The following is a 25,021-nucleotide window of genomic DNA, read 5'->3' as shown; positions in this document are numbered from 1 at the left end:
CGTCCATTTATCTGTTTATACAATGGGAGATCCTATGAACATTTCAGGTTCTGTGGAACCATTGCGTTTAAAGTATTGCTGGTTCTGCAGAAGCATTCCATTCAGTTTTTCCAGTTTCAGCAGTATATCTAATGAAGGGCAAAAGGCTCTTTAGACTAAAAGCCTCACTCAGCTTTTCAACCACAGTGAATTCAATAATTATAAAAGACTGATGTTACAAAAACGAAACAAAAAATTTGACATAATCGGACCAAAATCAACCTTGGAGAGAAATAAATGTGCAGACTTTCCTGCTTAGGCCGTTATAATGTGTTTTTTTTTTGCCCTCTAGTGTATTTTTACACAAAATGTGTAGTTGTTGTGTTATTCTCTTTGTTGCTGGCGTGCTTCTGCTGGTAACGAGGAGGACGCACTAAAAGAGGCCTGCAAATGGATGCTCTCGGGGCCTAATTAGGTCAGCGTATTTCTCGCATCGCAAAAAGGAGACATTTAAAATTCAGCTTCTGTGAAAAAAAACAGAATATGATTTAGATGTATATATCCCCCCCCCCCCCCCCCCCAGGCACTGTTCTGCACTCGTTCACCGTAATTGTTTGACGTGCTGTTGGATCGGCATGCTGAAATCCGGCTGTCGGCTCAGTCCGCTCTTTCATTGCGATTAGAGACGCCTCCACGGACGGACGGGCGTAAAAAGCGGTTGCGATGAAGAGGAACCGGACGTCCCGCAGACGCCGGCTTTGCTGTGTCTCCTCCCTCACCGGGTGTGTCCCCCCTGCCCCCCGTGTGGATGCGAGGCCTGAATTATGATGAACGCCTCGCTGTGTGCCTCTGCATGTTGTTTACCAAACTCAAATACATCAATACTACACTGTCAACCGGGGACACGGCTCATCAAGCATTCAGCTCTGCTCGGTTATATTTGCATAGCGCTTCTTACAGGCACGCTCACAAACACGCTTTACAGGAAGATAGGAAAACATTCAGAAAGACTGGCCCCTGAACCCACAAAATGGTTTAACTCCTCCTGTATTCCTTAATTCTTCAACCCTTTTGCTGGTCTTTTTTCTGTTTTGTGAATTTGTAGTTCTCTTTTGTGAGAATGACATCATAAGACAGGCTTTCTGAAAAGTATTGTCTAGACCACTGGTAACCAACCCTGTTCCTGGAGATTGACCATCCTGTAGGTTTTCACTCCAACCCTAACAAAGCACACCTCATTCAACAGCTAGAGATCTTTGTTGAGTTGCTAATTAGTAGAGTCACATTAGCCAAATTAGGGTTGAAATGAAAACCTGCAGGATGGCGGATCTCCAGGGACAGGGTTGGTTACCACTGGTCTAAGTGCCCTGGATTCTTGACATTGAAGTACTAATTTGCTACTTCTTTCCAAGCGTTGTTGACATCATATTTGTTTCCTGTTGCATATCAATCAATTACTCTCTTATCCAAAAGGCACCATGCTGAAGCTTTCATTTCATTTCAGAACAGTTCAGTATGTTTGGGGACATACTGCATCTCTCATTTTTTGAGAGCTCCTGTGTTTAGTTTTTTTTTTTTTTGGCAAACGCATCGATGCTGAAAAATTGACAGACGTTTGTTTCTCATCCTGACTTTCACCCCAGTCAGATTGCAAAGGCACTGGAACAGACAGCATTGTTGGAACTGAGGGGAAAAAAAAAAAAAACAAAACAAAAAAAAACATCTTAGAAGAGGACTGTCATTAGACTGTCATTACAGCTGGGACACAATAGCCGCCTTTCACAACTCGGGCTGGGGGGCTGTCTGTCTAGTGGTACCATTGTTAGCTTTTTGCGCCGCGCCAAACTGCTCTATTCTGCAACGAGACAAACAAATTGCTTTTTTTGTTGTTGTTGTTGTTTTTTTCCTCCGTGCCGCACGCTCTGAAAAGTAATTCAGACGTTTTGATTGCGCCTTGCGTCGGTATAACCCCAGCACAACAGCCCTGTGGCCCTGCACAGCTGTCTGAAGGCCAAACACAGATTATGTCTGGATAAGTGTTTTTTTTTTTTTGTTGGTGCACATTCAGCCAATTAATCCCTTGGAATTGAGAACAGTTTAAAATGGACCTTTTGTTACATAATACCTACAAACCAAAAAAGGGAAACAAAGACTATTTGTATGCAAGTGTTCACTTACTCCGTGCTGAGTTTAAAGAGTGTTGTGTGCAGCAGGAATTCTGTGGAATAGCCACCCATGCTAATAGCTACCTGCGTATCAACAGCAAAACAAGGCAAAAAAAATAAAATACTGCATGCTGCTCGCGCCCTGCACAAACTGCCAGAGTGAGAGACTGTGCAAAGGAGGGCTTCTCTCTGAGCAGGAGGGGTCGTCATGGAAACCCTTCCCTTAAACGTTCCCTAGCAGGCAGCACTAAGCCTGTGGAGATGGAGGTGTATGTGGGCGAGGGAAACAGCAACGACACAGCCTCCCTCCTTCCCTCCTCCCTCTTCTCATCGCTCTCTCTCTCTATCTCTCTCTCCCTTTCTCACTCCTCCAGGGAGATTAAAAGGGGATTTATATTTATGAGCCCTCCCGTTTCTTTTTTTGTTTTGTTTTGTTTATTTTTTTGTTTGATGGTGGTCATTTTACGCTGATCCCTGGGTTCTCGTAATCACGGGCAGGCTTTTGGATTTAGAACCGCGTAGAGGTGTGCCGCGTTTGTTAAACCGCGAGAGAGAGCGTCTCATCCCCGCTTCGGCTCCGACAGCGCGCCGCGCATCTTCAGATGAAACGAATGCCATGGTAGTTTCCCTGGATGCAGAGGGAGAAAGACTAAACCGCAGTAGCGTACACTGAGCCCAGCAAAACAGATGCATCTGACTGAAGAAGACAAGCAGACGGGAGTGAAAGGTAGGTATCGATCAGCTTCTGCTGGTGAAAATCATCTTCGCATTCATGGGCAAAATTGGTGGTGGATGTCCTACTGGTTTGTTGAATGAGTGTAGTCAGAGAGCCTGCAGTGCTGGAGTAATCATCCTGTTGAGCTGAACTCCCCTGATTGTCCATAATAACATTACTGTACTGTAACATAACAGTCTCTGCCTTTGTGCTTATATTGTATTTGCAGTGCAGTCATGTTTCTTGGTCCGTAGGGTGGGTTAGATAAGGATATCTCAGTCTCTAGACTGGTGTGCGTTATGTGGCTGATCTCTCTGTTGATGAGACTTTTTGTATTAATTTGAATTTCTTCTGAGTTGAGGTTGTATGAAATAGACAATCTCTCCTTACCTATTTATTTATTAGAGCACGAAATGCTGGGCAAACAGAGTGGAGATTTGCAGTACTGTATAGTACAATAAACATCTGTAGTTGGCTGGCTGCATCAGAATGAAATATTGTTTGTTTTAGGAGATGAAGTACACTGCTCTTCACTCAGGAAATCCTTTCATTCCAAAAGGCGGGGGGGGGGGAAGAGAAAAGGAAAGAGCAAATCCGCCTCTTCCCCCAAGAGGAGGTGATCGTTTTGTAGGAAACCCCTTGAAAGATGAGGGGCTGGGTTCTGATGTCACGGCTTGTTGGCCAATGAAGTCCACCGAGCGGCAGACGCACTGCATTCCTCTAGTCAGGGTGCGAGTGCCCTAGTTTTCGCTTTTAATGGATCGAGCAGGATTACAGACCACTTCCAAAGGAACACATCCAGCGGTTTCGGTAATTAAAAATGCCTTAATCCCGTCCTACATATCTAGGTTACTGGGGCTGCATGGCGGTAGCAGCAGTACTATCTCAGATGCTCGCTAATGCTAATGCCAGCGGTCATGGTTGCACCTGCTGCGAGACTTACGTGGACAAACAGTCTTTTGTGTCTGGGCAATTAAGGACATGGAATGTTCTAGAACTGTGCAGACTCCGGCTGTAGATCGAATTGCAGTGGTGTCTTTGTGTGTGTGTGCGTGTGTATGTGCACTGGGGGTGGGGTTGCTAAATAATATTCTACAAATGGACAGATAGATAGATAGACAGAGCTCTGTTGTCATTGTTCAAGACAACAAAATTGCAGAACCCTCTTAGTGCACAGCACATATAGCAAGATAACAAGAAGTAAAAAAAACACAATTAAAAAAAAAGGACAGATAAACATTGTCAATTAAAACATTAATAAATAAATAAATATAAAAAATAAGAAAAGGAGAGCTTGGAGCCGCTGCGACAATACGCGCTGCCATCTGGAGATGGAGTCTCCCCGGAACACCTACAACCATCGCTCTTCTAGTGCTTGTATTTGATAGTATATTTATTCATCGTCTATGGACAGAAAAAAACTAAGAAAAAAACATTATAAAAGTTATTAAAAATGTATAAATAAGTGGAAGGTTCGGTTCAGAAGGAATTTTGTCGCACTGAATTCAGGGTCTCAGGTTTTGTTTCCGAAAAAAGAAAATTCACCACTTAAATGCATGAACAGTAAAGGGGAAAAGTGATTGCTGCATAGTGTGGCTGCTATGGGGTCTGATTGAGTTGCCTGGTGGAAGACCTTTGTCTTGGATGGAGGAACGGGGATGCTTGTCCCTCCCCTGACCCCGCCCCCTGACCCCTCCCATGACTCCTCCCCCTTCTCTCAGAATTCAGTAATTACCCTGTCATTACAGCATCAAAAAAGGCCTGCACGCTGAAATTGCTGTCAGGAGGGATTTGCATATCAATGACACAGTGACAATGACAAAAGAAAAAAAAAGAAAAGAGGATTGGTGTGGAGTGTGCTGTGTTATTGAATGAGCTGGTGCATTGTGGGACTGTGACTGCGTTCTCTTCTCCAGGCTCGGCTGTCCAGCAGACTAGAGATAATGGCACATAATTGCTCAGATATGCCGAAGTCCTTCCAGTGATAACTAGGCCTTTTCCCTGTCGTAACAGAGCTACTCTTAAATGCGGGTGGATTGGATTTGAATTGTTCTGCTGTCTCGTTCTGTCAAGCCTAAAAGCTTTCTTTTCTTTTTTCTCTCTTTTTAAAAAATTTTTAGACAATTTCACTTGTACTGGCTTTCAGTCTCTAAGTCATTAAATTTGAACTTTGATTGCCAATGTGTGGAACAGCTTCCCAAGCCATGTAACAGAAGTCTATTTTACGGTTATGTGAAAACAACATGGCTCCAATACGTGCAACAGTGTGCAACACTGTCAAACGTGCTGGGTAAAATTGTGCTTCTGCAGTGGTCATGCTCAGTGGCTGTGTGCACATGCCATTACACAGAAGTGGTTTTTACAGGAGGCTCTGCCTCGATTCACTAAACAACCAATCACTGCTTGTGCGACACCTGCAGTTACAAATCCAGAGAGGTGTGTGCGGTATCTTGTGCAGCCTCCACTGTGACAGTCACAAAGCACATGTTTTTCCTTCTGTTCCAGCTGACATCATATCCACGGTTGAGTTCAACCACACGGGGGAGCTGTTGGCCACGGGGGACAAGGGGGGACGAGTGGTGGTCTTCCAGAGAGAGCAAGAGGTGAGAGAATCAGCAGGTCCATGGCTTCAGTACCGCCACCTACAGGCCAGTACTGTAGTAAGACACAGCGTGCTGTGCTAAGAGAGCCGGCTCTCTTTCATCTATGACAGCTAAGCTCTATGCATGGCCCACACACACCCAGTTAAAGACCAGTGACAAAACACCTACAAAGAGGCACAGGGACATTGTGGCTTCACGGTATCACCCGGGTATTACCAGGTAACAGGGAACAGGCCCTTTGAGTTCTCATTCAGAGGGGGAAGAACAGCGTGAAGGCGCTTTCTCACGGTGGGTGGACCGTTCGGATCGTCCGTGCCGCCCACGCACTCGGTCTTTCCTGTGCTTTGAATGCAATCCTGGTGAGGCATGAGGAGAATCGTCACCTCCATGAGTGCCCTGGCCTCCCTTTTTTGTCCTTTTTTTACCCTATTGGCCGAGATAAGATTCCAGAGGTCTGACCTTGGTTGCTGTATACCTGTTATAAGCCGTATTTAGCTCTGCAAGTGACGGACATGTTTTTTCTCAGTTAATAATGAATTCTAAGGCTTATTTGTGATGTCATAATTGACCACAACTGCTTCAGCCTTGTTATTACCCCTTTGAAGAGTAAGTTTTTTTTTTCCTTTCCTCGGCATTCTAAGTCAGTATTCTAGAACTTCATTGCTCTCAACTACCAGTTGTGATTCTTACATCAGCATTAGAATGTTCAGTGAAGAGAATTCTAATCACGTATTTGTGATTGTACATCAAAAGTGTTAAAGACCATGTCCATTCTTGAAGGCAATGCTTGATGAAACGCATGCACATGTAAGGTGATTTTAAAAATTTGATGAGCGAGTGCCTTACTGATGATCTTCTAAACTCCGTGCCCAGAGTAAGAATCAGCCACAGAGGAGAGGGGAGTACAACGTTTACAGCACCTTTCAAAGCCATGAGCCGGAGTTCGACTACCTGAAGAGCCTTGAAATCGAGGAGAAGATCAACAAGATCCGCTGGCTGCCGCAGCAGAACGCCGCCTACTTCCTACTCTCCACCAATGGTATGCCTTAGTGCTGGGTTGTCCAACCCTGTTTTCTGCTCTCTACCAATGGTACATCTTAGCGCTGGGCTGTCCAACCCTGTTCCTGGAGATATACCTTATTGCACTTTCACTCCAACCCTAACAATACACACTTCATTCAACAGCTAGGGATCTCGTCAAGCTGCTAATTAGTAGAATCAGGTGCGCCAAATTACAGTTGAAATGAAAACCTACAGAACAGTAGATCTCCAGGACCAGGGTTGGGCAGCCCTACCTCAGTGCATGTGCCATCACACCAGATCTGGTCTATGGATCTTTGCACTTTTTGATCAAGGCCACACTCCAGGATTAGTTACATTCTCTGCAATAGAACCCTCTTGTATTCGTTTCCGCAATCCTGCTGTCCCATGACAACACAAAGCTCTACCCACATCAGTTCCAAAGTGGGTGGAGCTTTGTGTTGTCATTGGCATGCTAGTTTTTTTACCAATTACAGTGGCTTTCTATTTTGTGATAGCCCCGCCCTGAAAATTGTGGCAGGCAAGCAGTCTGCCATCTGCTTGAACACCTTTGACAAAAATTTGACACCAATTGTTATTTAAACCACGTGTTTCAGCACATTTTGGATTTATGAAGTACTACATACACTAAATCAGATTAATAAAAAAACATTACTGCCTGTAAATTAAATATGTTATTTTCCAGTCTGGTAATGGCCAAATATTTATCACTGGGATAAAAATTAACAATATATTTAATGTGGAAATATAATTCATGCATAAATGCTTCTTTGAAAATTAATGAACCTTTAATGGCTGCATTGTCAACTGAAGCATTTCCATTGATGCTTTATAATAAAGATTTGTTGTCAGGGGGAGGCAGTTCGTAAACAGTGAAACAGCATGAAAAGACCATTTAAATAAAGCCTGGCCTTGTTGTTGTGACCGAGTCCCTCCTTAGCGTGTAGCCCTGACCCCCGGCTCGCTCTGCTCTCTACAGATAAGACGGTGAAGCTTTGGAAGATCAGTGAACGGGACAAGAGGCCGGAGGGGTACAACCTGAAGGACGATGAGGGGCGATTCCGTGACCCCACCACCATCACAGCGCTGCGGGTGAGCGAGGGGTCGCCGACCCCCCGTAAATCAGCGACAAGGGGGCGAGGGGAAATGTAAAAAGCGTAGAATGAAGCGTGACATTGATGTGGAAATGGGGAGGTGTGTATGTGTGTGTGTGTGTGTGTGTGTGTGTTGGTGGGTGGGGGGGGGGGGGGGGGTACCAGACACAGCTGACATGGAGGGAGCAGATGTGGGTGGCCTTTTTATACCTGTTGGAAAATACAGTTTAGCAGGTTAAGGTGATAGCTTGCTTAAGGGAGTGTCTGAATTTATTTCTCGAATCTTAAGTTTCAAATAAAACTCCAATATCGATGCGTGCAAGTTTAACCAGCATGTAGATCTGCAAAGGTAGCATTATGAATGAAAGCCGGTGTGTGTGTGTGTGTGTGCGTGGGGGTGTGTGGGGGGGGTGCGGTCAGGGGTCAGGACCCATGCTGTGGAAGATGGGCTACTTCACGGGGGCCCATCTGTCCAAAACCACGGCCAGTGTGGGGGGTCACATCACTCCCCCTACCACCCCCCTACCGTTGACAGGCCCTCCCCTCGTTCGACTGAAACCGCTCATTTCCCGCCGTTAATCACGCCATCGCTCTCTCTCCGCTCGACGACGGCTCGCCTCTCATCATCACTGACGCGAGCGTGACCTTGAGCTCGTCTGTCAGCGAGCGTGAGGACCCCCATCCCCCTCCCCCCCCCCCCGAGTCTCAATGGAGATTTGATCAGTGTGCAAAGGCCTGTTCGTCTCCTAAATCACCTCTGAATTACGTTTCTTGATTCGGGGGCCGTACCCCCGTTTCCAATTGGCCAGTGAATCCTTCAAATCCGGAGTGCTATCATGTTTATTTACCCAGCAGGCAGCCTTGTCTGTGGTGACACAGGGTTGCGTTTGTTTTTTTAAAAAAAAACCTATTATCGGTTTATACAGCTGCATATTTACCTTCAAATTTTATGTTAAGCACCTTGCTCAAGCGTACAAGAGCAGGCTCAACCCGTGATTTAAACCGCCTATACAATCTCTGTTTACAAGCCCACCCAGTTCCCTAACCATCGTGCCGCAACATTAACTGCCACAGAACCACATATGTGTGGCATCAGCACGTAACCTTTTTATAATAATAAAGAGCTGTTAAAGCAGGGACGTTTCAGCTGCTTCCGGTGAAACACAGATGTTTCTCACGAGAGGAGGGAGTATTATAGTAACACACACAGTTAGCTTTTGTCTGACAAACATCAGTGGACCCTGAGCCAATAGGAGTTCTCATCATAATATATTAAAAACACAGAGCATGGTCTTCATGGAATGGTGTTCATTTTATTTCCCTTACAATGCAGGTCACAGCATAGTAGAATTTAAAAAATGGTTCTTGAGATCAAGGCCTCGTGTCCCCGAAATGAATTTCCTGGATCTTGGGAAGATAACGCACAGTGCACAGTCTACATATTGATTAAAGTTGTGGGATGGGGAGAGGTGAAAAAGCTGAGTCAATTTAGTACATTCTGCATTAAACTGGAGCTTTGTAATGTCACTGGTTATTGGACTGAAGGGAAAGAAGCTCTTATTGGTGCAGTGAATGCCACTTTTGCGCTGTGGATATACTGGACTAGACCTCATCAACAGACAGGCGATCAAAGTGACAAACACAGATTCTTATGGTGGAGTCCTTCACCTGTCTGCCACCTCATGCAATAAACTGTTATGCCCGTCGTGATATACAAGGCACTGCATGGCTACCGTCACTCTGAGCTGTAGTTAAATTTGGAGAAGGTGTCGCCCCTGTTTGCTGTCCCACCGCCATAGAGTTTGACAGTTGAGCTTGCACACTCAGCTCTCTGATTTGGGCGGGCCAGTGTCTGCAGCGGGACGGGGGGCAGTGACGGATTGGTTTGCGTCTCAGCGGGGTTTACACCGCACCTGGCTGGGGTTTGCCTAAGTCAGCCAGTCGGCTGGCTCCTCCCCCTTGTGGTGTGCGATCTCGTTAGCCCGGTGAAGGGGAACCTGGCGTTTCTGTTAAACCCATGTACGGTGATTACGTCTGCCATGTTAGGCGGCCCCACACTGACAGATGGTTCATGTTCTCAGGCAGACAGCTAACCAATGACTGTCAGCCAGGTGGGGAAGTGTGAGTGATGCAACCCTGCGGAGGGGGGACGACCGTCTCCATTGCTCTCTCTCTCTCGCTCTCTCTCCACATAGAACACATGCACACAAACACACACACACGCACATGTACACATACGCACACACACACACACACACACCACGCACACACACACACGCACGCACGTACACACACACACCACACACACACGCACACAAACACACACACACATGTACACACACGCACGTACACACACACGCGCGCGCGCACACACACACGCACACACACACACACACACACATGCTCATGCACACACACACAAACTCACACACTCACGCACACATGCACACACACACACACACCTCTCTTCCTGGGTTTATTTAAGCAGGCAGGGTTTGCTTTCTTGTGTCATATCCGTCTTACAGAAAGTGTTCTCTCCTCTTTTCCACCCCTGCCGTGTGTCTGGTTGCCGCTCGTACAACGGCAGGGAGACCGTTAAAAACCCGCCACCCCGCCATCCTGGCTTCCCGACATTAAAGATCCCGTTCGGAGTGTGAAATCCACACGCTTAGCGAAATTTTGCGAGGCGAGTGCTCCCTTATGGAGCCCCGCGTGGCTACATCTGCTAGCGTAGCCTGCTCTCTGCGGGGGCTCATTTAACAGCCCCGTTCCTTTATTACATCTCTCACACGGTTGAGTTACTACGACTCACTTATTCACACTGGCAGACAGAAGCAGAAAGGAGGCAGATAGGGAAGCACATTGTGGATGGAAGGGTACAGTACATGCAACGGGGGGGGGGGGGGGGGGGGGGGTGCAGTGGTTAAACAGGGCCCTGCACAGACCTTTTTGTAGGGGGGGGGTTATTTGTTACATAAAAAGGGCACCTGTGGTAAGTTTTAAAAACTAAAGGGCACTTTTCATCTCTCTTTTTTCTCTTTTCTTCTCTTCAGCATATGTTGGTGCCTGTCTGTGTGCGTGCCAGTTGTAAAAGCAACTTGCTAAAACTGTAGCTCTGTCTCCAAATAAGTTCCGTTCTCTTATCGTCGCCCGGTGTCTCTGAGCCGCTGTTTCTCAAAGCCTTACAGTGCTGCGCCATTCAGAGAAAAGCCTTTACCCTGCGTTGCATGAGTTAGGGACTGACGCCATGTGAGAACTCTACAACCTATTATACGGCATTGATGAAACCTCACTCTCCCACTTCAAGAGCCTAACAGCAGCCTTAAGAAAAACATATTTGCGCCAACGTTATAAACGGTTAGCATGCGGTAAGTATGTCTTTTAGGCCATCTGTCATTTTTTACGTGGTGAAAACCTCTGAGTGTTTCTACAGAACGCGCCAGGTGGAGCAGATGTTCGGAGCTTTTTGTCCTAATCCTGAGCCTGTCGCTTTAACACCTTTTTTTACTGAAGTACAAGAGAACGCGAGGCGTGATTCCCTGTTCGTTCATTTAGTTCCCCTGTTCACAGCACAGCATCACAGCACCGAAATCCTACTTAACACCCAAGTGATCCGTGTGATAGGAAAGAACAGGCATTGTGTGGGGCCGGATATTAAGGAACTGAGGATATATTAGTGGGAAGGCCAGGCTTTGTGTTTTGCCGGTTTTTTTTACTGGTAATTTCACCGTCAGCAGTGGCTGCATGTGCAATTATGTCACTCAGTCTTATGTCTTATTCGTGCAAAAAGGAAGGGGGAAAATGTAAAAAAATAAGTCAATAACTACGGTGGCTCTGAAGTGCAAAACACAAAAACAAGAAGAAAACGCAAAAACAAAAACTATCGGCCCTGAGGTGCAGATGCAACATACAAAACAGAAACGTGCAGCCCTGAGGTGCAGATGCAACATACAAAAACAAAAACTAGTAGCCCCAAAGTGCACTGTTGCACTTCGGGGCTACTAGTTTTTGTTTTGTATGTTGCATCTGCACCTCGGGGCTGCTTGTTGTTGTATGTTTCTGTTTTGCACTTCGGGGCTACTAGTTTTTGTTATTGTATGTTGCTTCTGCACCTCGAGGATGCTAGTTTTTGTATGTTTATGTTTTGCACCTCAGGGCTGCTCCTTTTTGTTTTTGCATTTTCTTTTTGTATTTGTGTTTTGCACTTCAGGGCTGCACGTTTTTGTTTTTGTGTGTTGCATCTGCCCCTCAGGACCACTCCTTTTTGTTTTTGTATGTTGCATCTGCACCTCAGGGCCGAAAGTTTTTGTTTTTGCGTTTTCTTTTTGTTTTTGTGTTTTGCACTTCAGAGCCACTGTAAATAACACTGAAAAGCAGCACCACAAGAACGGAGCATGGCCTTGAAATACAATATTTTGTATGTTCATTTTTCTGGAATGTTTTATGTTTATTATTCTAACAATTCTAACAATGGTATTGGTTTTACACTGTGGGTACTTGTATGTAGTATTATGATGTTAATTAATATCACAAGGCCTTAGTCAGGTCAGCAGGACTGTCCCACCGCTAGTAGAGGAGTGGTTGTATGTCAGCGGCCCGTAGGGCGTGACTGAGGCTGGGGAAGGGCTGAAGTGCTGCAGTCGGCTGTTGGGCCGTTGTTGTGTTTCGCCTCTGGTGCAGCATGTGCAGAAACTGCAGGCCTGCGGATTTTTGGCACCATTGTAGGAATTTGATTCTCGCTGAAAATGAGGGCCTGCACAGTTGCGGTTTCACTGCTGAGATGAATTTCAGCGCTGGCCTCGGATGTGCAATGAAGGGCTAACAGGGAGCTGCTGGGCTGTGCTGAAATATGATGCCTAAACTCTCTGAACGCATCCCTATCTTTCCCTCTCTCTCTCTCTCTCTCTCTCCCTCTCCCTCTCTCTCTCTCTCTCTCTCTCTCTCTCCCTCTCCCTCTCGCTCTCTCTCTCTCTTCCTCTCTCTCATGGAATTTATTGTTTTGAGATGGTTAACATACAAATAAAAGAGCTTTTAAATTAAAAAAATTCTCTCTCTCTCCCCATCTCTCTCTCGCCCTCCCCCCTCTCTCTCTCCCCCTCTCCCTCCCTCTCTCCCCCATTCTCTCTCCCTCCCCCCCATTCCCCCTCTCCCCCCTCTCTCTCCCTCTCCCCCCCTCTCCCCCCTCTCTCTCCCTTCCTCCCTCTCTCCCAGGTTCCGGTTCTGCGGCCGATGGACCTCATGGTGGAGGCAGTCCCCAGGCGGGTCTTCTGCAACGCCCACACCTACCACATCAACTCCATCTCGGTCAACAGTGACTACGAGACGTACATGTCCACCGACGACCTGAGGATCAACCTGTGGAACCTGGAGATCACAAACCGCAGCTTCAGTATCCTTCAGTCAAACTTTTCAGCCAGTCACAGTGTTCATTTTTATTATGCTGACCTTATAATAACCTTAAATAATAATAATAATAATAATAAATTAAAGTCGTACCTATAAGAACTACTTTGAAAATAAGCAAATACTTGTTGACAGCACTCGTTCAGTACAAAATAATTGTTTTCAAATCTGTTCGTATTGAGACTGATTTTTGGGATATTTTAATGTTTTTTTGTATCAAGGAAGCAAATTTAAGATAAAAATAATTATTTTAAAGCAATATAATAAAATACTGTTGGAGCACAAATAACCACAGTGCCCCCTGAGGGGTTGGTAAAATGCACTGCTGTGGGGTAAAATTTCTGGCTTTAAGATTTAACGGTTCCTGCTGAGCGAAGCGTGTCTGTGTGAACGACGTGACTGTTTGCACACCGCACAGACACCTCTCCCTCTCTGTGCCCCATGCCTCTCCTCTCCAGAAAGGGCTGGTTATTAGGGAACACTTAAGCACACACAGGTCCCCATCGATCGCTATCGATTTCCACTTTTGACGGCTGCTGCAGGTCATTGGATGTGCGGTTTATGGATCACCGGATGGATTGTTGGACTCTGAAGTGCCGTGAGCGCATATGAAACATTCGCTTGTCTTATTACGTGTATTAGGCAGGGGCTGAAGACTGGTGGCCTTTGATTACTCCCTTACTAACCTTCTGTGACATTTTACTGAGGTCACATGACAATAATTTCCTGCCGATGTACCTCAAACACAAACGAGCTCCCTAGCTAACTGTGGACACAATGCGCACGCTCCCTGTGCGGGTAAATGAAGAGGGAAAATGATGGTCTGGTTGTCATCATGTCCTCAAAATCCAGTTTTTTTTTCCTGAGCTCTGACCCCCCCGTCCCTCAGACATCGTAGACATCAAACCCGCCAACATGGAGGAGCTGACGGAGGTGATCACAGCAGCTGAGTTCCACCCAAACCACTGCAACACCTTCGTCTACAGCAGCAGCAAGGGCTCCATCCGGCTATGCGACATGAGGGCGTCCGCGCTCTGTGACAACCACTCCAAGTGTGAGCACCTCACTGTGCCTCCTGGGATTCAAACCCGCATCACCCTCCATGTTCACCCAAACCTACATCACTCTCTCTGTTCACCCAAACCAGCCTCACCCTTTCCTCTAACCCTAACCCACTCCACAAATCTCCACCCATTCTCAAACATGCGTCATGGTGTCCAGTTCATCCTCTCATACACTACAACCCACTCCACACTGTGAGTTCATCCTGTCATCCCATCAGACCTGCGTCACACCATCCATTTCCCCTCTCATCCTGTGTCTCAAACATCCTCTTGAGTTGAACTCCTCATTTTCATTTTAACGGAGGATTGCTTTGGTTCTGCCTCTCAACAATACGAGAATAACAGCAGACTGTGATGCAGTTTGTTATAGTGCATTCCACTATCTTTCTCATTGTCTGTCAGCTGGTAAATGAGAAAAGCACTGAGGGCTTCAGTAATGCGATGTAAATGTTCCGCAGTTTAAGTGGAAAAAAACGCGTGCTGTGAAATGCTCCCCAGACGGAGCTGTATATCGAGCGAACAATAAACCTAAATAAATAATAATAACGGAGGAGAATAATAAAAATCCACTACAACGGAGGGCTTATCGTGCAGGAGCAACTGCCATAAAATGAAAATAACCCCCCAAATTTGAGCCAATTGTGCATAATTAAATAAATAAGTAAGTAAATAAATACATAAATAAATAAGTGAAGGCAGGATTTTCATTTAGTGCGAATGCATAGCCCCGGGTGTTTCCTTGCTGGGCAGAAACAGGGACGCGTATGAAATAGGGGCCGGCTCTTTATTGCTCTCGCATAAAGCGGTGGCATATTTACGCCCTCTTTTAATTGGAAGGCAGCGCAGTAGAAACGGACCGCCGCGTGCTGGATCCCCCCGCGTGTGCACGCGCCGATAAGGACACATTAATATTACAATATTGCTGCGCCATCAAGGCGCTTATCGGCGGGTTTCCCTTTCATGGTAAATATCACCAGACGGAATATATTGACTGAAGAATGGGGGGAGATCCGTGTAATGAGGTCACATGTTCCGGCTTCATAAATATTCTTTTGTTTGTCCGTCGTAGTGTTTGCTGGACTTCGCCAGGCAAACGGACTTCTGGGTATGAAAGCTGCATTAACATATTGGTTGAATTCTAAACATTTTGGTGCTCCCCCCAAGGGGCGCTGGACGGACTCGCTATGCGATTAAAGCACGGCTGACTGGTGAAGGCTTTTGAGCAATGGTTTTAATAACCGCGCCTTATGTCTGGAGCAGTGTGATGTGGCGCATTATGCAGAAAGCATATTTTATTACAATTAGTCAGATTATAGCGTTCTTGCGTGCAGCTGGCAGCTGTGTCTGCTTGCCTGACAGTGTTTCTGTGGGAAGCGTATGGGTCATTGGGTTGCCATGTTTCCCCGAAACCCAGCAGGCGTGGAGGAATTTCCGTCTACGTTCCTTCCACGTTCCTTCCAACCGGCATCGCCGGAAACGCATAAATTCAGTTGGGAATGACACTGTGGGCGGAATTATAATAAGGTCTGGGGATTTTAAGGTTTTGTTATGTCGGATATAAGTAAGGGGCTAATGGCTAGCAAAAAAGCTGATTGACAGAAGGATTTGCTCGTTCGTGAGAACCCTAGCCCTAACCCTAATATTAGCCCTTAACTGGATATTAAAAATAAATGTGTTACTTTCCACCTCAGCCACAGTTTGGCTAAGCTAATATCTCATAGCCAAACTGTACATTATTAGCAAAACTAACATGCACACTGACTTAATGTTAAGAATGTTAACAGTGTTAAGGTTGACAAATTGTGGTCTCAAGTGGTTAAAGTGCATAATCGATAAGTGGTGGACGAGAGCTATGGTGGGAACGCCCTCCCACAATGCATCACTCTAGTTCTGTAGACTGAGTTTGTCCTCTCCCTCAGTCTTCGAGGAGCCCGAGGACCCGAGCAACCGCTCCTTCTTCTCCGAGATCATCTCGTCCGTCTCGGACGTCAAGTTCAGCCACAGTGGCCGCTACCTGATGACGCGGGACTACCTCACGGTCAAGGTGTGGGACCTCAACATGGAGAGCAAGCCCCTCGAGACGTACCTGGTAATGCCCCTCATTTTCCTCCTTCTCCTCTTCCTCCTCCTCCATCAATCGCCACTGCCTAGCTATCCTTCTGTTAAGGTCACATCCATATTGTCTAGTTTTTCCTAGTAGCTAAGGGATTTCCATCCATCTGCACAGATTCACGGTAGCATCAAGTGCTTCCCAGGAAATGACATCGTAGCTACTTCCATCCATCTCCCATTCTCCATCCCACAGTGCTCATATGCACCACGTCTGCTTGTGTTCTGTCCTCCAGGTTCACGACTACCTGAGGAGCAAGCTGTGTTCACTCTATGAGAACGACTGCATCTTCGACAAGTTTGAATGTGTCTGGAACGGATCCGACAGGTCAGAAAGGGGGCCTGGGTTTGTGGCACCAAAAATGCTTCCATTGAAAATAAATCATCATTTTTATGATTAATATTATTATTAGAAGTAGTAGTAGCAGCAGTAGTAGTGGTAGAATAGTACTACTAGTAATAGAAGTAGTTGTACTAATAGTAGTAGCAGCAGCAGTAGTAGTGGTAGTAGAATAGTACTACTAGTCGTTGAAGTAGTAGTAATAGCAGTAGTAGTTGTAGCAGCAATAGTAGTATTAGAAAAGCATTATTAGTAATAGAATTAGTAGTACCCGCAGTAGTAGTAGCAGCAGTAGTAGTAGTCGTAGAATAGTACTAGTAGTACCAGTGGAAGCAGCAGCAGTAGTAGTAGCAGCAGTAGTAGCTGTAGTAGTAGAGGTAGTAGCGGCATTAACAGTAGTAGTATTCCTACCAGCTGAGATATTCTTATCAGATATACACCATCATGATCATATTCTTGTTAGTAAAGAAGATTTTGTAATGTCTGATCTGATCTGACTGAGCTGACCGTCTCCCGTTGCTGTTCGCCGCGGTCCCCCTCCGGCAGCGTCATCATGACCGGCTCCTACAACAACTTCTTCCGCATGTTCGACCGCAACACCAAGCGTGACGTGACGCTGGAGGCCTCGCGGGAGAACAGCAAGCCGCGCGCGGTGCTCAAGCCGCGCAAGGTGTGCGTGGGCGGAAAGCGCCGGAAGGACGAGATCAGCGTGGACAGCCTGGACTTCAGCAAGAAGATCCTGCACACCGCCTGGCACCCCTCGGAGAACATCATCGCCGTGGCGGCCACCAATAACCTCTACATATTCCAGGACAAGGTCAACTAGGTCAACAGCGCCCTCAACGCCCCGCAAACAACACCAAGACACTGAGGCGCTCACCGAGTTAGGAAGACTTTTCTCCCCCGACCCCCACATCGGCTCCCTCCCCCCCACACCCCCCCAGCAATATTTAGGATATCCTCCCCTGATGTCAGGACTGTGGATCTGTCTGTGGGACGGGCGGGGCCAGCGCTGGGAGAAGAGAGTATTATTTTTTTACTTTCACGAAGAGGTGGGGCGGTCATTTGGAATGAGGGGGAGGGGGGGGTGGGCGCATAGAGACCCCAGTTCTGTCAAAAGGACTTCATGTGATGGAATGGTCAGGCTGATGTGGACCCCAAGTGTCCTGCATAACCCCCCTCCCCAAACCCCCCAACCCTATCCCATCCCTTTAACTTTCTGTGGCATATTATTTATTTTAGCTATTCATTTTAATATAGGAAAGTTCACCATTCATTTGTTTCTGCACTTGATGAATGTTGGGAGTATGTTACAGGAGAGGATTAATTATTTTTCAAAACATGTAGCAGTTCCTTTTTTTTTGTTCCTTTTTGATTTGAATTTATTTTTAAAGAAATGGAAAATATAATAAAATGAAATAACCAAAACCACAAAATGCTGTATTTCTTTTAGAATATTTTATTCTAGTTTCTTCTGCTTAAGAAACACAAGTCACCCAGCACATCCTTCACTGCTTTGTCATCTCATGTGTCTTGAATGTAAGGAATATGGCACTCGAGGCCATGCTGTATGGCGAATACATTCACGGCTGCAGGAGGATGCCAGCACTGTGCTTCATGCCGTGGCTAACAGCTCCCCTGTAGCCATGACCGCATTCACGATACAGCACGGCCTCTGTGTGCCGTATTGCTTACATTTAAAATATTTAGAATCTGCAGAATGTTTACAAATTCCAGAACCTGTAGAATGCCAGTTTTGGAAGAGAAAGAAATAAATGAATTGACTTGTACATTAGGAGGACGTGTAATACCTGGAATATAATACAGTATTTTGCAGTGTTTGTACTGGTGGTCCAGCTGTGTTTACATGTGTACTGTGCTTGTTCTGTGCTTGTTTTGCGCTGTTAAGGCACTAAGAAGGTTTGATTGTTTCGAAGGTTATATTTAGCTCGTGATTAGAGTGCTGGCATTTGGAGATCAAGCCGTGGGTTCGGCGAAGGGTCAGAAAGAGCAAGATTAGTTTGTGATTGTTTTTCCCGCAATCAGGAATGCTATTAAGCATAAATACCGAATTACCAGTAAACACATCCAAAGCTGTAAACATCATTTAAGGACGTTTACAGTGTATGCTAGATTTCTCAGTGGAAGGTTGCAAACAGCCCTTGGAATCAGAGAACCATTCATCTCTGGCTTGGCTACATCACCCTTACGCTGTCCACCCTCTCTCCGGAACAGTTGAAGGATCAACCAATCACATACCTCCGTTTTTCAGCATTCCAATCCCTGTCTGTAGTCACATGATTGGAACCATTTGGAAGTGCAGCATTAACCGCAGTCTTGAGAGCAGGAAATTCAAACTAATGTGACAAACCAGCTTTTTTTTACTCCTAGGATTTAACTCCAGGATACAGAATAAATATTTTCTCTGGAGGTCCGTGGAGCTCAGATTCCATTCTCCCTCGGGGGGGGGGGGGGGGGGTTAAGCCAATCAAGATCAATTCTAATTTATTTTGCATAGTGCCTCTCCACAAAAGAGCTGTGGCAGCACTGCAATATAAGTGCATGGCAGAAAAAGCCATACATGGCGCCAAGCCAAGCTGATCTAACATGGAGGGCGAGTGAAAAGGGGAGGTTCATTGATATGCTGACCGTACAGGAAGTTAAGGCAAGCAAAGCCAGAGTGATGATATTGAGATCCGTGCGGAGTGCCAATGAAGAGATGATCTGATAAATGCTGCAGAACCATTACATTACAGGCATTTGGCACATACCACTCCTCCAGGGCAACTTACTGTACACAACTTGTACATGGGGGTGGCAGTGTAGTGTAATGGGTAGGGAGCTGGTCTTGTAACCTAAAGGTCACAGGCTCTTGCCAACTGGAAAACATCAAAACAGGGGGGTAAAAACCCCTACTGTCCTGTAAGTAAAATGGGGATTAAGGGAGTCTGAGGTATATAAACAACTTCAAGTTTGAATAGTTTTTTTTTTTGACCATTTTGTTTTCTGTCAACGTAGCATGAAGCTTGCACTAGAAAGTGTCGGAATGGCCAAATAGAGCAAAATGCCTGGAAGTGTTCAATGCAAATCTTTTTAATTAAAATGAAAAAAAAAAAAAAACTTGCAGATTATATTCGCACTTGGTGCAAATATTCAAGTGGTTTTGATAGGTTGATCTCTTTGATCATTTTTGCTTTTCTCTAAGAAATCTGGTTTAGGCCGGCAAGTCAATCATACATAAAAATTACTGTGCTGTGCTCACACAAACACACACACACAACTGATGACACAGAATGATCTGTTTTGTAAGTAACAGTTTGAGCGCTGAGTGATACTGTTTAAAGACAGGCTGTTTGATGAACCTACAGTATCGGATTTACAATCACTATAGAAGGCAGTCTCAGCCAATCATTATCCAGGATTGAAACAGCCCATTTTGTAATGTATATTTTATCATTATTCTAATGGGATTATAGTTGGATAAACAGGAGTCCACACTTTACTAAATTTCCATGGAGACAGTGTGACAAGTGTTTTCTGTTCCTTGACTTGGGTGCAAATTCATTGCGCTTTATTTGTCAGTGCACCAACACAAACGATAATATATACCGCAGCCAATGAAATATACCTCAGAAAGAGAACTGCAGCTCTGAAATGACATAAGAGGATATTGCTCCTGTTAAAGCAATAAGAGAGCATACCTACGTGTGCCTAAAACAGGATTTATACAAGACTTTCATAACACCCAAACAAAACTCTGTTGGCAAATGACCAATGTGCCTTAGATTACGCATCACAAAGGTCACTAGAACTCACAGGTCTTTTACCTGCAGTGCCAGCGCCTGTAAGATACTGAATAGATCAGTAGCACACCTGCCAGGCTAGCACTCAATTTAAACCCAAAATAGGCCATTACTGTAATAAAATAAAATAAAATCACTATGCTTTGCCGTCATATTAGGGTGTGTGATTTTCACATATACACACGCTCAACCACATGCACACACGCACGCACACGCATGCACATGCGCATGCACACACACACACCACACACAACCCGATGCCTGTCATTATGCTTTCATGAAGGAGAAGCAGGAATGACAAGCTGGTAAAAATGAACAGTAACTGATTAATGGAAAAACAAACTGCTATATTTCATACCAAAATGACATTTTTTCCTACAAATAAGATATTGGATATGAATTCCATTTTTTTTTTTTTTTTTACATTTGTTTGATATTTGCTGAGACGAATTTTGCAATAGCCAAAAAATCTTGGCACACCTCATTAAGAGAAGTTCAGAATCATACCAGATGCCATCTTGCAAACCTAAGATTAACTTCATGGTGATACGCTTGAACATAGTTTCATAAACTAGGCCACTGTAAACTATCGCCGTCACTCGAGTGATCTCCATTAAAACGTGAGGTTAGAGCACGACCCTGTGGCGTAAGTAGAGTATTGCCAATGAAAATCGTTCGTTGGGGAGCTGTTTATCTGACCATTCTCCGTTTCTCTTTAGTCTTTAGCAAGCTCTCCCAAAACAGCGGACCTGTCCATATACAGTAGCCATTCAATATGATTTCTCTAATAAATCAATAAATAAATATTAATTATATTTATTACGTTAGGAAACGTTCGGGTATGTTTTGTTTTCGAGAATACAATAATCGGTCGGTCTATAGCAACTACATGGACCGGCTAATATCCCAATCTAAAAAAGTGAGTCGTCCAAGAGCTGCGATTCTGGGCAGATGCGACACGGATAAAAAGTAAACAGTCTGTTTTACCGCAGGTTTAGGAACATTTATCTAAAGTGAGTCTTTGAGCGTGTGTACAGGCTCATCTTTCTCACCATTTCCTGGCAATTTTTTTCATTAACAATAATAAGTAGGCTATTTCCAGGCTTCTTGCTAAATGTGTTTATTTTCGAAGAGACTTAATGGTTATGACGTAAAATGTAGGCAACGTTTCTCAATTCTTGCATAAAATCACAAAAGTCTTAGTAGAAATCGTGGTATGGAAGAAAAATTGAGAAAAAAGTGAAGATTAGGGCTATATTCCTAGGCCTTACTCTGTCCGTGGCTGGCTGCCCGTGACAAGGTGCTTGGAGACAGAAGCGTGTTCATAATTCAGGAAAATCACTATTCTAAATGATAGAGCGATTGCAGTCGCTTTCAAAACAGGATTCTAGTCTTCATACATACGCGTATAAATGAAATATTATTAGTAAAATTGCAGTTCTAGGATGGAAAATGACAGTGTTTGTTAGAAAGATGCACAGGAGAGAATTTAATTGCGGACAGCAAGAAATGTCGAAACGAGGCGTTTTTAGAAATAGCCGATTTCATTTTTCTTAAATCTTACTACATTTTAAATATCATTTTACGAATGAAATCAATGGTGCCGAAAACAAATTCACTCCAGGCTAACGCCTACCCCAGTTTGAGGGAATATTTAAATGGGCTTTTTTTCTTCTTGTACATGATTTATTTAAAAAAGCATTAACTTTTAATGTTTTTAATTGGCCCCATGAGGATACCGCAAGGGGTAAAAGAAACTTCCCTTAAGCTGGTGGAGGCGTCTGTCAATCAAGCTGCCGATATATATACAGCAGCAGACCTCGCGCTGTCATTTCAGAGACTGCAACAGCTCGAGGAGTGGAACTGAAACTCTTACTTGTTACCTACATCTGAATGTTCCGCAGTTGAACTCTACAGCCAAGACGCTTGAACTTTCACATAAAAAAAGGATTTCCAAAACTCGGTTTTATTCACAATTTTTTTCCTCCTGCAAGATGGATCAATCGCTACAGCAAAGCGTGAATATTAGCCAGACGAACAGCTCTATGGACAGGCACTCAGTCTTCGAAGGGGACAGTCAGGATTTATTTCATTCCCAGGAATTGAAATTACTGATACCGACCATTGTAGGGATCATTTGTGTGGTGGGCTTTACCGGGAACATGATGGCGGTGGCCGTCCTGGTCAGCAACGCCCTCAAGAGCAAACTGACCCTCATCAACGGCCTCATCCTCAACCTGGCGCTGGCCGACGGGCTGGTGCTGGCGTTCGCTGCCCCCTTCAAGGGCGCCTCGTACACCCGGGCCGGCTGGACCCTGGGCTGGTTCGTCTGCAAGACCTGCGACGGGTTCCTCAACTCCTGCATGGCGGCAAAGAGCTTCACCATCGCCGCCATGGCCAAGTCCTGCTACCGCTACGTCAGCAACCCCGGCAAGCAGGTGAACATCCGGCAGAAGGCCGTGCTCACCGCCCTGCTCTTCACCTGGCTGTCCGCCTGCCTGGTGTCCCTGCCGCACTGGATGTTCACCACCCTGCAGCGGGACGGGGAAGGGCATGGGGACGAGCTGGCGTGCGTCCAGGCTGTGCCCGACTTCGCCCGCGACGCCATGGCGGTGTACGTGAAGGCGTACCCGCTGGTGGCCTTCTGCGGACCCCTCACCTTTGCCCTCCTCTGCTTCTGGCGGGCATACGGGCGGTGCCAGCGGCGGTCCAGCAAGACCCAGAACCTGCGCACCCAGATTCGGTCCCGCCAGCTGACCGTCATGCTCTTCAGCCTGACGGTCGCCACGGCGATCCTGTGGCTGCCGCAGTGGGTGTCGTGGGTCTGGGCGCGGCACGCGGAGGAGAACGGGGCCCCGCCCCCGCCGCCGCTCTTCGCCGTCTCTGCCGAGCTGCTCATGTTCTCCATCTCGCTGGTCAACCCGCTGCTGGTGCTGACGCTCTCTGAGGAGTTCCGCGACGGCTACGCCGGGCTCTGGCGGCGCTTCACACTCCGGAAGACGCCGCCCCCCAAAAGCAAGATGGGCCCGCACACGCCCTCCGCGCCCCGGTCCCCCTGCCCCCGCCCCGAGCCCGCTGGACACCCACCTCCACACGCCGCCGACAGGGCGGAGCAGCCCAAACGGGACCGGGACCGGGACCAGGACCCCAAACCGCGGGCCGAGGACCCGGACAGCCCCACCAACAAGGACGGCATCGTCCTGCCGGACCTGGAGCAGTTCTGGCACGAGCGCGAGACGGGCTCCACAGCGCCGGAGAACGACCCGATTCCCTGGGAGCACCAGAACCAGGCAGAGGTAACCCAGGAGCGCTGAGCTGCCGTTTCACAACCCAGCGCACCTCCAACCCAACACCCTGCACCGCCAACCCAACACCCCGCACCTCCAACCCAACACCCTGCACCGCCAACCCAACACCCCGCACCTCCAACCCAACACCCTCCAACCCAACAACCCGCACCCCCAACCCAACACCCCGCACCTCCAAGCCAACACCCTGCACCGCCAACCCAACACCCCGCACCTCCAACCCAACACCCCTCACCCCAAACCCAACACCCCGCACCTCCAACCCCACACCCCGCACCGCCAACCCAACACCCCGCACCTCCAACCCAACACCCTGCACCGCCAACACAACACCCTGCACCTCCAACACAACACCCCGCACATCCAACCCAACACCCCGCACCTCCAACCCAACACCCCGCACCTCCAACCCAACACCCCGCACCGCGAACCCAACACCCCGCACCTCCAACCCAACACCCCGCACCTCCAACCCAACACCCCGCACCGCCAACACAACACCCTGCACCGCCAACCCAACACCCCGCACCTCCAACCCAACACCCTGCACCGCCAACACAACACCCTGCACCTCCAACACAACACCCCGCACCTCCAAGCCAACAGCCTGCACCGTGAACCCAACACCCCTCACCTCCAACCCAACACCTTGCACCGACCCAATTCACACAGTAACCGCAGCGCTTCAGGTCAAACGGACTGCTGAAAGGATCTGACCGTGCACTTTGCAAGTGCAAACTGAACTCAGCTTGCTTCCTTTTTTTTTGGTTACAGTAAATATTTACTTTTGGATTACTGCAAATTGAGAATTGGGAATTTGAAAATAGCCACATTTTTGCAATTCACAAGATTCGACATTCCATTGAAGTGGTCTCAAATATACTCCTGCAGCCCAAGAAATTGTTACAAGGAGGTCCCTCGCAAAAAGTATGTTTAAAAACAAACTGAAAAATATACCGATGAAATATCCACACCCAAGAGAACAACTGACAGACCTTGGTCACAGCATCCATATAAAGGGAATTTCACTGTAAATAGTGTGTGTCATTTGTACATGTTTGGGTTTTTTGCAAATCGTGCCCGTCAGGTGCTCAGTGTAAGGTCAGCAGCATGGATTTTTTCAGCCATTTTAATGAGGCAGATTTGTGCAGTAATTACCAGGACATATGTATTTTGTAATGTTTTGTAATAAAGTGAATGTTAAAACCTCTTTCATGGTTGATTCTTCTGTCTCTCTTTTCTTCAAATATACCAACTGTACCAGCGCGTGAAATTCACAATGCTTACAGTTTGGCTGTTGGCTCCAAATATAGTGGTATCATACTCCACATTTACATAAAAGTTCTATGAAACGTTCTAGAAAATTCTGTATTTATGATTTAACCAAATTAAGAGAA

The 25,021-nt window shown here is 46.4% G+C and overlaps 2 protein-coding genes across 4 annotated transcripts in view; both read left to right on the top strand.

Moving 5' to 3' along the window:
* LOC118236475 (serine/threonine-protein phosphatase 2A 55 kDa regulatory subunit B beta isoform-like) overlaps positions 1 to 17,941 on the top strand; it is a 74,579-nt gene extending 56,638 nt beyond the window's left edge. For 2 of the 3 annotated variants that reach the window (XM_035434904.1, XM_035434905.1), the window contains exons 2-9: positions 5,365 to 5,462; positions 6,336 to 6,501; positions 7,483 to 7,595; positions 12,809 to 12,986; positions 13,890 to 14,054; positions 15,984 to 16,153; positions 16,410 to 16,501; positions 17,060 to 17,941. In XM_035434904.1, coding sequence (XP_035290795.1) covers positions 5,365 to 5,462; positions 6,336 to 6,501; positions 7,483 to 7,595; positions 12,809 to 12,986; positions 13,890 to 14,054; positions 15,984 to 16,153; positions 16,410 to 16,501; positions 17,060 to 17,339 — 1,262 coding nt within the window. In that variant the 3' untranslated portion in view covers positions 17,340 to 17,941. Of the gene's footprint in view, positions 1 to 2,312; positions 2,872 to 5,364; positions 5,463 to 6,335; positions 6,502 to 7,482; positions 7,596 to 12,808; positions 12,987 to 13,889; positions 14,055 to 15,983; positions 16,154 to 16,409; positions 16,502 to 17,059 lie in introns of those variants that run through there. The other variant, XM_035434906.1, reaches the window with a different exon arrangement.
* Positions 17,942 to 21,842: 3,901 nt separating this feature from the next.
* On the top strand, positions 21,843 to 23,747 carry LOC118236367 (G-protein coupled receptor 151-like). The gene has a single exon (XM_035434665.1). The coding sequence runs from the start codon at positions 22,311 to 22,313 to the stop codon at positions 23,628 to 23,630; it is 1,320 nt and encodes a 439-aa protein (XP_035290556.1). The 5' UTR covers positions 21,843 to 22,310; the 3' UTR covers positions 23,631 to 23,747.
* Positions 23,748 to 25,021: the final 1,274 nt, after the last annotated feature.

This window comes from Anguilla anguilla, chromosome 9, assembly GCF_013347855.1.
Source record: "Anguilla anguilla isolate fAngAng1 chromosome 9, fAngAng1.pri, whole genome shotgun sequence".
NCBI lineage: Eukaryota > Metazoa > Chordata > Actinopteri > Anguilliformes > Anguillidae > Anguilla > Anguilla anguilla.
This window is presented reverse-complemented; position numbering and strand designations above follow the sequence as displayed.